Source organism: Candoia aspera, chromosome 1, assembly GCF_035149785.1.
Source record: "Candoia aspera isolate rCanAsp1 chromosome 1, rCanAsp1.hap2, whole genome shotgun sequence".
In the NCBI taxonomy this organism is placed as follows: domain Eukaryota; kingdom Metazoa; phylum Chordata; class Lepidosauria; order Squamata; family Boidae; genus Candoia; species Candoia aspera.
The window spans coordinates 115543796-115558347 of NC_086153.1; the positions used below are offsets into that span (position 1 = coordinate 115543796).

At 37.8% G+C, this 14552-nt stretch overlaps 1 protein-coding gene across 2 annotated transcripts in view; it reads left to right on the forward strand.

Annotated features, from left to right (window-relative positions):
- Positions 1-14552, forward strand: part of RNGTT (RNA guanylyltransferase and 5'-phosphatase) — a 143988-nt gene that overhangs the window by 63025 nt on the left and 66411 nt on the right. For both annotated transcript variants that reach the window (XM_063312263.1, XM_063312254.1), the window contains exon 11: positions 3050-3214. In XM_063312263.1, the coding sequence (XP_063168333.1) occupies positions 3050-3214 (165 nt within the window). The remainder of the gene's footprint in view (positions 1-3049; positions 3215-14552) is intronic.

A 14552-nucleotide genomic window follows, 5' to 3' on the forward strand; every position in this document is an offset into this window, starting at 1 on the left:
AAACTTCAATTTAATGGACCCCCCCTTTAGCAGACTTTAGATACAGCAGATCAAATTTCCATTTACATGAGGCAGTTAAGGTAAATTAATTTTACCATAATTTTATGACATCTGTGGTGATTGATGTTATTTATGCAAATGATGTAAATGACCATGACAATGTACTTTCATGTTGAATGGTTACTTGAGAATAAAGGATGACCTCTTCCCACATATGGTCCATTATTTCCACTTGTTACGAAATAAGTAACTGTTGCTTTGTTGTCTTGGACAAAACTTACCACGATAAGAGTTTGTAAATTATGATGTAGAATATTGGAGTGTGGTCTAAATTTTTTATTTAGTTTTTGAATTACAGACGCCTTATGCATTTAGTATTGGCACAAAATGATCTGCAGTTTTTCAGCAGCTATATGAGATATATTGACTTCCCCCTATATACCAATATAATGCACCATGAATGTACAAGGTTTTGGGTCAAGGAATTACATATGAGGTGTTTTGTTTCATATGGGCAAAGTGGTAAAGTGGATGTGGTCAAGCAGACACATATAAAGTAAAATCCACTACATTAAATGTTAATTTATCAGACATCATCATTATCAACTAAAGAGGAATCTGAGCAAAAAGCCTTCAGTTGAAAAGAAATGTTCTCAGTAAAGATTGGGTTGAGGCAGAGGAATTAAAATATTCGTTTAGTGTGAGAAAGGCTTACTTTATTCTCATTCTTAACTTTCTGTTCCTTAATCAGTTATTGAGTTATAAAGTCACTGGTCCCCTTGATGAACAACCAGTGGCCTCTGGGCCATATGTGATAGTCAGATATGCGGTAGTTGAAATTTGGCAGGAAATGCATGAAACATGTACTATAAACCTTAAATAGACTTCAAAAGAAAAAGAAATCTCTAGCCCCTTTCCAACAAAGCGAAGAAAATCGTGGCTGTTCCCACATAAATGCTGTGACCCTGTTTGCTCTGCATCATTGTCCTGCCGGTATACTAAGGAAGCAGTAAATGTGGCTCTCAACCACAAACAGGTGCCTTACTTTACCTTGAATAGCTTGTTCAGGTTTTCAGTGAAAGATTCTATCAGAATGATTTAGGAAACTCCATTATGCCATGTCTGCTTAATCATTTCTGTCCACATTTTTCTTTATGCTCTGAAATTACTCAGAAAAATTGGTGAGATTTACTTTTGCAAAAGCCATAGGGATTCCTCTTCAACAAGAGTTGTGCATCTAAATGCTTAATGAATGCATACATACATATTCACCAATTAATCCAAAACAGATACACCTAGACCGTAATTTCATGGGTCCTCCTAGACTTCTTTAAAACTCTGGTATCAAAATTGCTACTTCCAATTCTTTGGTAAAAGTTAAATATTTTGATTAGAAGACTAAGCATTTTTTTTTACTTTTGAGTTATTTAAATACTCTCAAGTGGAGACCATCTGGACCTGATGATTTAACTTTCTGCTTTATGTATGTGTGTATAGCCAGCTTCTGTATTTGAATATGTATACACACACAACACACACACACACACGCTCTTATATACATTGCCTTATAATATTTGTAGCCCTCAATTTAATTAGCTGTGCTATTTGTAGAAACTCAAATTCATTATTTAAAGGTCAACATTAAGAAATTAAACTTAAAATGAAATCTCGTATTAAATACATTTTAATGTGCTGAATCATTAATATGCCATACATTGGCATAAGAAATGTATTTAGATTACTTGCTTTGGATAGTAAATTTATGTCATTTTTATCAAGTGTTACTTTTTTATGACCATTTACAGTATTTAAGACAATAGTTTCAAGTAGAAGAAAGTTTACCTACAGTACCTGTCTTAGTAAAGGAAATTCTGTACTGAGACATAAAACTTCTTAATACTGTATTTAAATGGTAATTGCTGTCTTTCACTGGTTTGGAAGGAAGCATTTTGGGGAAATGCAGAATACAGGGAGGGGACTGCCATTTCTAGCAGGTGCTTTTAAAGGGTCTAAGTAATAAGGAAAGTGTGACCTACTTAGGGAAAAAGGGCTGTATTTTTTGAAGGAAGGGGTTTGAATTGTCAGGTTATCTGTTTGGTCAGCATGACTGATTACATTTATTGCACTCCAAGCTGTTTGTAGCAAATTATTTTAGACTGTGCCTGCAAACCATATGGGTGATTGCAGCCCTTTCTCTTCTTAAGTTGTGCTGTTCTGTGAGGTTCTTTCTTAGTTTTATATCATCTAAGGTTTGTGAGACTCATAAATACACTTGTGTGTAAACAGAAGGGGGATAGAAGAATGCTTACATTGTTAGTCTCCAATACATCTCTGATTCATTTGACATTAGTTCTTTTGATCCACTGTAATAAACAGACCACATTGCATTATCCACCAGTGTGTTACACCGTACTAGGAGAGTGAAAGCCTTTTTAACTGCTGGTGTTCATGGAGCAAAAGGAGTATTATAGACTGGTGATGGGAAAAACAAAGTGAAGGAAAATAAAATTGAATTGATGGGTGAACAAGCTTATATCAAGAAAATGGAGGGGATGTGGAACACTATTGATAGTTTAAAGAGGGGAATGCTAGAGGCTTTAGAGCAAGAGAGGGATCAACATGGACTGAATGCATATACTTATGGATTACTAAAAAGAGAGGAGGGGTAATGAAAATGGAATACAGAGAAATCTGTAGGAAAAGAGAAGATAATTGAAATCCTGCTGTGCAGACTCAGGATTATGCTATTGGGCACAAAAAGAAAAGAAGACAGTTAATAAAATGCAAGTTAGATTTGTTTAGTTTGAAGTGTCCTCTTAAACCAATAAATATAAAAATGTTTTCAGAGTGATCTGAACTCTGAAAGAAAAAGAGATGTGGTCTTCTCTCCCATATGTTCTTTTTGTTACTAATCTTATCACTACAGCAAAAATATGGTAATATTAGAGAATCTTTGTTGAGTTAAACACTCTCAAGTGATATTTTGATGCATATCAGCTAACATTTATAAACTGTATATTCATGGACTTCTGATATTTTAATTTGGCAGGGACAACCAGTTGGAGACTGTGATTTTAATATTCGTCTGTCATGTATAGAAAAAGAGATTATATTCCCACGTCATGGTAAAATGAAGAACGGTCAAATTGACAAAGCACAAGAACCTTTTAGTGTTCGTAACAAACCATTTTTTGACATCCACATTGCAAAAAAGGTAAAAACACTCTTGATATCTGCTGAATAGTTATTTTTGTAACACATAACTCTTAAAGCTTTACAGGACTTTCCTGAATGTAAACATATGCTATCCAAAGGGTGTGTGTATGTGTGCATGTGTATAGAAATACCTTTCCAATAGATTCCAGCTTCTGATTATGTTTGGTCTTTTCTGTTCTCAGAAAAGTGCAGACAAAATCAGGGTTGTGGCATGCAACTGAGTCAGGATTTGATCTAAGCCACCTCTTAATGAATAGCATTGCCAGTTATTTTCTGAGAAAATGTTTCTTTTTTCTTTGCCTAAATTCTCAAGGAAGAAACAAGGGGTCAAAGAATAAAGAGATACATAGGAGAGTATGTCCTTTAGTGAATACTTCAATGCTAGCAGATTTTGCAGTATTCTTGGCTAGGTTGGGGAATAGCAAAAATGTACAGTATGTTTTTTAAAAATTGACTCCTTATTGAAGCTTGATTTTAGGGCAAGAATCAGGCCTGGAAATATTGAACATGGGCCTCTTACATGTATTAGGCCTGCTGCTGGTCTAATGACCCCGTTAATCCAGAGGTATGCCATATCAGTGTACTGCTTCACTTGCTTTTAACATTTTTTAAAAAAAATCTGTAGTAGTATGTGGTGATTTGCATTTGTTCTCATTTGTTTTCACTATAATATACTTTTAAAAAATTAAATTACTGTTCGATTGATACTTGTAAGTTCATGTATAAAACATAACCTACTATTATATCATTCACTAAATGTCAGTCTGGAAAACTCATCAACATGGGCATCCAGCTCTGCTTTATCATTTCAACTGGTAAATGCTTGAATGAATAAAAGAGCTTTTCAGCCTGAAACTAAACTCATCAGACAAGCAATAAACCTTTCAGTTAATGGAATCACGAAGTCTTAATACACAAAACTGGAATGTTTTGTGTTCTGTAACAGAAGTATTATTTCATTTTCCATGTTTTTTTTGTGTTAGTAACAACTATGATTATAGTACCTATGCCAAAGTGTCCTTTATAGTCAATATGACATGTATGTAATCATGACCTATAATAGTGTATGTTAAACTTAATAAAAATATGAGAAACTATAATAACTGATGATTTCTAACATTAATACATTCAAGTTGGACCTGCAATAAATTTATTTATTAAATATTTATATTGCCATGGCAAATAGTTACATTGTGTAAAGTTCTTCTGTTATGTTTCATTTAGTCAGACATTAGTCAGTTATAATTGTCCTATGACCTATGTATATTTTCTATATACCTTTTTATATTCCCAATTTTTAAATTGTAATATGTAAAATGTGCTGCCACACCATAAATAAATAAATAAATAGACAGACAGACAGACAGACAGACAGACCTTTTCCAGGAGACTCCATTCTTTTATCCCTTTTGATGAGTAGACTTTCATTCCAGAATTCTCAGCATTAGCCATGCTGATTGGGAATTAGTGAGTTGAACTATAGATCTCAAGGGTACCCAATCAAGGGAAAACCACTTTATCTTAATTTTCCTACCATCACTCAGTGTTCTTAGTCTTTGAGGGTATGTAGTCTTTATTGGATAGTTCTGAAGGTTCTTCTTTTTTTTTTTTTTGCTCAATACTTTTGGGCTTCTGTGAACTTTGGATTTTGCTGATGCCAACTTGTATGCAGATGTGCTATTTAGTTGAATAAGCCTGGGTTTTCTTCTGAACCTCAGAAACAGAGGGACTGGTAAGAACTTCAGAGTAAACAACAGTGATCAGTGGCATTTTAATACTGAATCCTTTAGTAGAGTCTGTTTAATCAAAGTGCATTGTACAATTGATCTTCTGTCTTTCTCATGGAAATGCTGCCTGATCACGAGCCACATAATTAATAGTGAGCATGCAAGTTGAATTTTGTGCTCAGATTTAAAGATTGCCACTTTATATAATTATTCTTTAGTAAGCACAAGGCATTTTCTTATTATTTATTACTGCAACTGCAGATTTCTATCATTTGCTTCAAATTTATAAATCTATCTAAGAAGAATATATGGCAGTCATTTTTAGTTAGTGTATATTTTTGAAGGCTAACAGAAGAAAAAGGGTAAGGGATATGAGCCTTGAGGAAGAAGGAATGCCCTTCCAAGCAGGTTGGATCTGCCTTCTTCTTCTGCATTTAATATTTCTATAGTTATTTTCTGAAGTTCTGCTCATCTCTAAGGAGAGTTTTGAGATAATGATATTTCAGAGTTGAAATTAATGATTAGTAGAGGATGGATTAGTACTTTGCCATTATAAAATGAAAATACGTTAGACACTGAATAGAACAAAAAATATATGAGAAGAGACAAGAAGAAATGTGTGTTTACTGAACTCATTGACTTCTATAGCTAGAGAGAGGAACGGTTGACACCATCTGGAGCTATTACCTTGCCAAAATCATGACCTCCTTCCTTGGTTTTATTTTCAGTTTTGTTTTTATTTTCAAAGCCATCAGTAAGACTGAATCATTTCACCTATATCAGCCTCGTATTTCCTGCCAGGATTGACATTGCATTATTTTCTCTGCCTTTTCCCAGCTCCATCTGTTCATTCTCATTTTCCTCCTATTTGTCACTATCTTCTACTGTTGTCTCTCCTCCCTATGCCTTCTCTATTTCACATTATCATTTCTGCTATCTCCATTTTCTGTAGAAATCTTGGGAAAAAATCTAGTAATATCCATTTCTTCTGCTTTTATTATTAATTTGATCACTGTTCTCTTCTTTACCTTGTTATTTCACTATTTTTTTTCTACGCACTGTAAGAACTTGTTTCTTAATTTCAAGTCGTACTATGAAACATGATCCGAATTGAATCATGATTAACGCTCACCGAGAGTGATGCTTCCAGTTCCAAACCAAAATAAAATATACTAGAATTGAGAAGCTTCCAAGCTGATGAACTGCACATAGATTTTTTTGTATTACTGGGATCTGCCCCCACTGCTGTTTCTTCCTAGTTGGCCTCCAGCTGCTCCTGTTTCTCTCTCACACGGTTCCTTCATTTCCTTTCTTAATAGCTGTCCATACCACTCCTCCATTTGTGACTTGAACAATAAACTATACAGTCGCAATCTACTGGCTGCTGGGATTTGCTTTTTTGGAATACTGCAGATAAGGTTGCCATAGCTGTCAGTTCTTTGGGCTGAAAATAAGCATTGATTGTTGCTTACACAGTTTCACTGATGAGTAACTGAAGCCAAACAGACTCCATTTTACCCTGTTTTTTTCTTATTTTTGAGATAATAATTTAAAGAAAAAAGAAGCATGCAAGTCAGTTTGGTATCGTATTCTAATAATTCAAGTTAGGCAGTAGTGATCTCAACATAAATTGGTATATTTAAAAATTTTAAGCCCGTGTAACAATCATTTTGCAAGGTAACTCGTTTTGTTTTGTTTACAATATTCAAATAAGCATTTAGCTTATGCTTTGAATGAGTGGGCCAAATTAACTTAATTTGCAGATTAAATCCATGGAGACCCCCCTTCCCAAAATATTAATTTTAGTATTTAATGATCAAATACTAGCATAGAAAATTAAATAAACTATAATATTTATTCTTGTTACATAATTTACTGTACCTAGATTTATTCATTTTAAACTGAACATTTGGTATAGTTAAGAATATAGAATAAGAAAATGTATAATGCTTTCTATAAATTCTAATGAAGGCATTTAGGTATTTTATGTTAATGCAAATAGTGACAAAATTCTGTATTGCATATCTTTATTTTTCCAGCTTATCTTTTTTCCAGCCTATCTTTCCATAGCTTGCTTTTATGTTAGTGCAGCATTTATGTCAGTACTGACACAAGCTTCGCTGACATTAACTAGAATTACCCTAGTAGTGGCCACCCATATCACAAAAAGAATCGTGTTTGTCATTAACCATGTTTATGCCATTGTAACACAAAACGGTGATGAAATCTGTCTTGGAAGGGAGGGAGAATTAATGTGTGGTGTCAATGTAAGAAGGTACTTGAGCCTCAGCTTTGTAGATGATGATTTGCAAGTTGGCTTAATTGTTTCACTATTCTTTAAAGCCCTCACTGGATGCCATGTCCTGTCCTGATCAGACTTAGAGGTGGCCAGGCAAGTTTAATATCAAAAATACTCTTTATTAAATAACTTATTTACAACAATTAAGTCTTTAGAATCAAGAAGTAACTGGTTTCGATCAAGACCAACTGGGCAGCAGCAAAGAAACTAGGAAGGTTGCAGGTAGCAAGGCGGCAGAGCAGGATCCTCTGACAGAGGCCGGAAGTCTGGGAGAAGCTAAGGCACGTTGTGCTACTGGAACTGGGATCGGATGACCATGAACTGGAACACCACTCAAACTAAGTTGGCACCGGGACGCTGGATGAGGCTGGATGGAGCCTTCTGGAGAAATCTTGGTTCTAACGACAGGATTGGACTGGACTTGGTGACTCAGGCTGGACTGGATACTTGGAACTGGAGACCTGGTACAAGGCTGAGGACCTGAAGCAAGACTAGACTCAGCTGGAGGCACTGGGCTGGGCAATATACTCTGGACTACAGACTCGAAGCAAGGCTGAGGACTCAGAGTAAGACTGGACTTGACTGGAACTACTGGGCTGGGCTGGATACTCTGGGCTGGAAACTTGGAGCAAGGCTGAACTTGGCTGGAGACTCTGGACTAGACCAGACACTCGGGACTAGGAACTCAGAGCAAGGCTGAGAGCTTGGAGCAAGGCTGGACTTGGCTGGCGGTTCTGGATTGGGCAAGGAACTCATGTGGCAGGACTGGACCACAGACTCTAGACAAGGTTGCAAATCTGGTACACAACAAGATATTTGTGACACTCCGGAACAAAGTTGAGCACCCGAAGTGCGGCTAGACTGGGCTGAAGATCCACGGCAAGGCTGGTTGTTAGAGGTACCTGGAATCTGTACTGAAGACCTGGAACTAAGCTGCGAGCTAGAGACGTTGCAAGGCTGCACCAGAGGCTCGGGGTGAGGCTGCGGACTTGAGGCATGACGAGGCTGGACTGGAGACTCTGGACACGGCTGGAATCTCGAAACGGGGCAGGAAGTGCGCCTGAGACACACACAAGGTGACCACGGGGGTCCAAAGCTGGATGTGTGAGACTAAGGTTGCTAGGTTTGGCAAGGAGAAGATCCTCGATGGCAGCAGAAGCAGGATTCAAGATTCAAGAGAACGCTGGCACTGGTCTCTCTTCGGTAACAGACGCTGTCTCCGATGCTGGTAGGGACTCTTCTGTGGAAGCTGCAGGCTTGTAGGATCAGTTGTCTCCGGCAGCTTGCTCCTCGTGCGTCTGCCTTTATGCTGATCCTTCACATGCCTATTCCCTTCTGCAACCAATCGGGCTGCCTTCTCCTTCATGCCCTTTTCTGCCCGTTGTTGGTGTGCACTGATTGGAGGATTTAAATCCTCCTCTGAATATTGGCCAATCAGCGCCTGTGACTCTTCCCGCCCTGCTGGCTCATCTCTAGGTTTCGCTTTCCCAGTTTCAGCCCAGTGAATTTCTGTTTCCTCCTCTGACTCAGAAAGAGTTTCATTTTCTGAGTCAGAGGCTGGCTGGATTCTCGCATGTCCATCTCCTCAGCCTTTAACATGCATATTAGAACTTGCAGCCTCATTGATTTAAGCATATATGGAGAGCAAATAATATTTAAGTACCGTATAATTCCAAAGGAGACCAAGTGTTATTTTCATGGGCTCTGGTACTATTTCACTAGGGTGCTTTCAATCCTAACTTGTGCCAGTTGGTGCTGTTGCATAGATTAGCATATTAGATGGCTTTAAAAGCATGTCTTAAAATGTTAGGATATGATATCTCACTGTCTTTTTTCTCATTAATGAAATGGAAATGGAAAATGTCTAGCATTCCTTGTTCTGTCTCTTTGGAAGGTAGAAAATGTAATTTTTTTGGCAGAGGGGGAGAAGGAGGATAATTATTCCCTGAAAGGGTAATTAGTCTACATATATCAGAAGAAACCAATATGTGGTAATTAGTTACTTGAACTGAACTATTGAGAAAGAAAGGCTAAATAAAATGCTACTTTTAATATGCTCTAATAACAAAAGAAGATGAGTCAGAACAAAGCCCATCCAGTTTATTAATTTGGTTTGATAATCACACATTTTTTTCAGTGCCCTGTCTGGCATAGATTAGGCTGTCCTTCCCTTTGCCAGTCATGCCTGGATCTGAGCAGGTAGGCTCTCTTTCCCCTTTGTAACCCCGAGTTACTGTGACTATATGGCTGCACTGTTTAACAGTGGGAAGGGGGAGCTGGCTCTTCTTGTTTGCTTTAAAGAGTAGCAGCAGCAGCACATGCAGTGGTGATGGTGATGGCAACATGGTTGGAAGGTATTTTATTTATTTATCAAATTTATCACCGCCCATCTCCCCCTCAAAAAGTGCACCACTTTTCAGTAAACAGACCTTGCATAGACTTTTCATACAAAATGGATTTTGTAGAAGAACTTGCCACTTCACTCTGTTGATTGTCTCTAAATGTTTTGTTCTTTTAATGGATTTTGTAAGCTACCCAGAGTCTTCCGGAGGGCACAGCCATATTAAATTGAATAAATTACATTAAATTACATTAAATGTGAAAATACGTGTTTCTGAAAGTATGTAACAGTATCCAATCGCTTAAATATAACACAAAGATAGAATCTGACATTTTAAATAGAAATCCTCTTTGGACCCATAGGTTTCTTGTTTTAATACCTGTTTCACAAAAGACGAACTGATGAATGTCAAATACATAATTTGGCAAGAGACCAAATAAAAGGCAGAGGTAATATCTAAGCCCTCAGAGCCTGTTCTTTCATTCATTCATGATCATTCATTCATTCATTCATTCTGCTAATTAGTGAACTTGGGATATAGAGTAAATTAAATCTTTTTAAAAAAAATAATTTTATTAAGTTTAAAGCAAAGATAAAAACTACAAAAATGCAAAAAACTACAAAAAGAAGAAAAAACAACCTAAGAAAGTGTGAAACACAAGAAGAAAAGGATTTTAATAACATAAAGAATTGACTTCCAACTTTTAACAGCAAGAATATGCAATTTCCATAATCAATCCTTTACTCTATATCAAACCAAAATCACATTATTTCTGTAAATCATTCCATTAGCACATTATGAAGATCACTAAGTACATCTGTTCCTTCCCCTTATATTAAAAGAAAAAAAAAAGTATATAAACCTCCTAATCAGCTTCCTCCCCCCAAAAAACATTTATTTAATTATTTACTTCCTACCACTATTCTATACATTTCTGTCCACTATAATAAAGATCAAACTAAAAAACATACAAATTTTATAATTAATAACACTATAACAATCTTAACCCTATTAAACCTAAAAACGAGCAATTATTATTATACCTTATAAATCTTAACAAACGATTAAGAAGGAATAAAATCAAATAAACCTTAAAAATAATCCAATTAACCTTAATCCAAATTGTTGAACAAAAATGGAAGCAAACAAGTCTTAAAAAACAGACAAAATAAACATTCTTAAATCTTTACCCCACTTCAAAATATACCAAGGCATTTAGATATCTCCATAGTACACACACAGCATTTTTCATAAAAAAATCACTCCGTATTACACACAGGGCATTTTTCATCCAGAAATAAACAGCCCACCTGCCCCCCTTAAAAACTCAGACTTCTCAGCAAAAAACCTCCCACAGAGCAAAGCCTCTTCTTTCCCATAACATTCCATCAGGAAAACAATTCCATTTGTATTTTGCAGTCCAGTCTGTACCTTTAACCCTTTCAACACCAGAATGTGATTGTCGTCTGGCATTTCAACAAAGGCTTCAATCTCGCTTTCAGTAGAAACATCTCTATCTTTATCAGAATCTTCAACTTCTTCCACAAGATCCTCAGTCAGATGACACATTTTAAAGCTGGTATTTTCCACAATGTCCTGAATATCTTGGATAATAACTTGACAGGAATCAGAGAAAATCTGCTTCAGCTCAGAATGAAACTCTGAGAATGTCTGCTTGGAATCTTCCATGTTGCAGGCAGTAGATTATGGCACCCCCTTGACAGTTAACTAGCAAAAGTAAGAGTTAATAGAAGATTTCCATAAATGTTTACACAAGTAAAAGTATGATAAGAGGCAGCTTCCCAGGGTAAGTGGCGACAGAAAAGCTAAAGGTTCAAAACAGCAGATTCAACGTGTAGGAAAATATTAAATTCTTCAAATTCAGTACAAAAATAGTAACAGGGAGGCACTTATTTATTCTCAGTCCTCCTTAGTATTTAAATGGGAAAACAAGCCAAAACTTAAAAAGATTTTCAAAAATTAATCCAAAAAATTAATCCAAGAGAGATCACTTCTCCTTGCTGTAGAAAACCTCTCTTTGGGTACATAGACTTGAAAATAAATATAAATTGGGTGGTTTAGAAATGAGGTGGCCGGTCTTAGTGTCCCTTTAAGGCTACAGTGTGGTTTGGAAATGGTGATGTCCCAGCTGCCTGGCTGCTCTTACCAGATTAGCACGACCGCTGTTCGTGATCCTCTGGCTGCGAGGCACCATTCTGGAGTGGGATAATTCTGAGTGTTTTCTGTCCATGAAAATGCTCTAGGGCTTCAGGAAAAGCCTGTCTGAGCTAGAAAAAAAAAAAGCCACGTTGTCAAGTCTGCCCACGAAGCTCGTGGGCACAGCTGTTCAGACCGCCATATTCCCACCGGAAGTCCAGAGTAAATTAAATCTTGAAAAATATTTTCTTAGAAATAATGCTTCATGTTCTTAAGAACTTCACTTCCATTTGAACTGTATTCTAACATCTTATGGTAAAATCAGTTTAAATGTGTTTTTTAAATATATTTCAGTGGCAAAGATCTAGGGAATTTATGAAAGAATTACACTTTTCAGAGTATTTTTATGATATACCTTTCCTAAATGTACTACAGGTAGTCCTGCCTTAATGACTGTAATTGGGGACAGAATTTCTGTCACTAAGCAATGCAGTCATTAAGTGAGGCATCATGTGACTGGACCCAATTTTACAACCATTTTTACCATGGCCGTTAAGTGAATCATCTGTCATTAAGTGAATCACAGTTGTTAAGTGGATCAGCGGTTCCCTCTTGTTTTGGTTTGTTGGAAGCTGTCTGGGAAGGTCGCAAATTGTGATCATGTGACTGCAGGATGGTGCAACTGGCCATAAATGCAAGCCAGCTGACAAGCACCCAAATCGCGATCATGTGACTGCAAGGGTGGTGCGACAGTTGTAACTTCAAGGACGGGTTATAAGTAATTTTTTTAGCCCTGTCATATCTCTGGACCATTGTTAAATGAATGGTTGTTAAGCAAGGACTACCTGTAATGTGTATGTACCATCAAATTAAGCATTCACATATTCTTAATATAGCTTTGAAGTTATTATTTTGGATGTATTAAATATGAAGTTAGTTTGCAGGGTGGGGTGGGGTTTAAATAGGGCTTGTGAATTCAGTCCTTGTCGAAACTGAAGCTGAAGCTATATGATAAACAAGTGTTATCTTCTAAAAAAGAATCCAGGTCTTGTTATTTTAATTGCAATCCTGTATTTACTCACTGGAACTAAGGCCCATTGAAATTATTGGGGTTTATTTTTAAATAGACACACAGCGTTAGAAGGTTTTGTGAAAATATTACAGAGAACAATTCATTATTTGAAAAAAAAGTCCCTGTAATGTCAATTTCTCAACTCTATTACTAAGGCTATAACAGGTAGTCCCTGCTTAATGACCAGTTCAGTGACTGTTTGAAGTTATGACGGCACTGAATGAATGTAGTTATGGCTGGTCCTTGAAGTTGTGGCCGTTGCAGCGCCCCTGCGGTCATGCGATCAAAATTTGGATGCTTGGCAGCCTGCCTGCATTACAACCGCAGCATGCACTTCGACTCTTCCTACCCACCTATCTCTCCCCATCTCTGCCCTTTTGGCCGCTCTGCACTCTGCCACCTACCCCTTCCCCCCCATTGCCCTAAGTGACCTCTGTCTTCCTCCTGCTGCTGACGAGGTGCACCTCACCCTTTGTGAGGCCCTCGCACAGTTCCCCCAGAGCCTTGCAAGGCCTTGGGGAGGCTCTATGAGGGCTGCATAAGGGGCCAGCAGCTGCTTCGGCTAGGCACGCCTCGTCAGCAGTGGGAGGAAGAAGATGGTGAATGTCAGCTGGGGACGGTGTGGGGCGGCAGGGGTAGGCAGTGGAGTGCAGGGTGGCCAAAAGGGCAGGGGTAGGGAGGGAGATTTGTGGTTGGGGGAGTTGAAGCAGAGGTAAGCAGGGCAGGGCAGGGCAGGGCAGGGCAGGGCAGGGCAGGGCAGGGCAGGGCAGGAGAAGTGTGAGGTCCTCACCAAACAATGACATGGTCCTGGCCTAAGGACTGCAACCAGGACTACTGGAACTGCCATTGCTGAGCAGTGTGGTCACATGATGTTTCACCTAACAACTGCATTGCTTAGTGATGGAAATTTCAGTCCCAATTAGGGTCGTTAAGCAAGGACTAACTGTATACCATGTTTTTGAGATGTGAACACAGAGGCTGCAATGTCCATCTGGTGGTGATGTATTGGGCAGGGAGTATTTTACCTTGGGGTTCAAACCTGATGAGTCATGGGAATTACTGCTCTGTCTCCAGTTTTGAGACTTGGATTTAGGATTAATTGCTGATTGTAAAAATTTACTCTATGTAACACTGTATATTATAATTGCCTGGCATTCATAAGATATGTGTCCTGACAAGTAGGAACCACGCCGAGATGAGGAATAAGTCTCTAGTGTTTTATTACTGCTACAGTAGACAGAAAATCCTACCAAACTGAAGAAGTGTGAGAAAACCCAGACAGATAAATCCCAAAAACTCAAGGCGGGTCTGTTCTGTGTCTCTTTGAGTGACAGCTCAAATTCTCTCTACTACGCATGCGTTTTCCCCCCTGGATAGGGGCGCCCTCCTGCTCACCATCAGTGCTCATGACAATATGGCTGGTTAGTAATAATGTTTTAGGACCATATTATATGAGCATTACTACAAATGAAATAAAATACATGGTAGTATGAGTAGCCTTTAAAGTAAGCAAATACTACCAAATATTATTAGACTAATTGCCCTGAACAGCTTTGAAAACATACCATAGGGACCTACAGCAACTCAGAGTTAGCAGTGCTTTGACTTTTATTCTCTTATGTAACAGATGGCACTCACTGTGAAAGACTGTCAAGCTGTGGGATAGCAAAACATTACTAATAAACCTTGTCATATGTTAAACTTGACCTGACATTAATCAGGTTTGGAATGCTACAAAT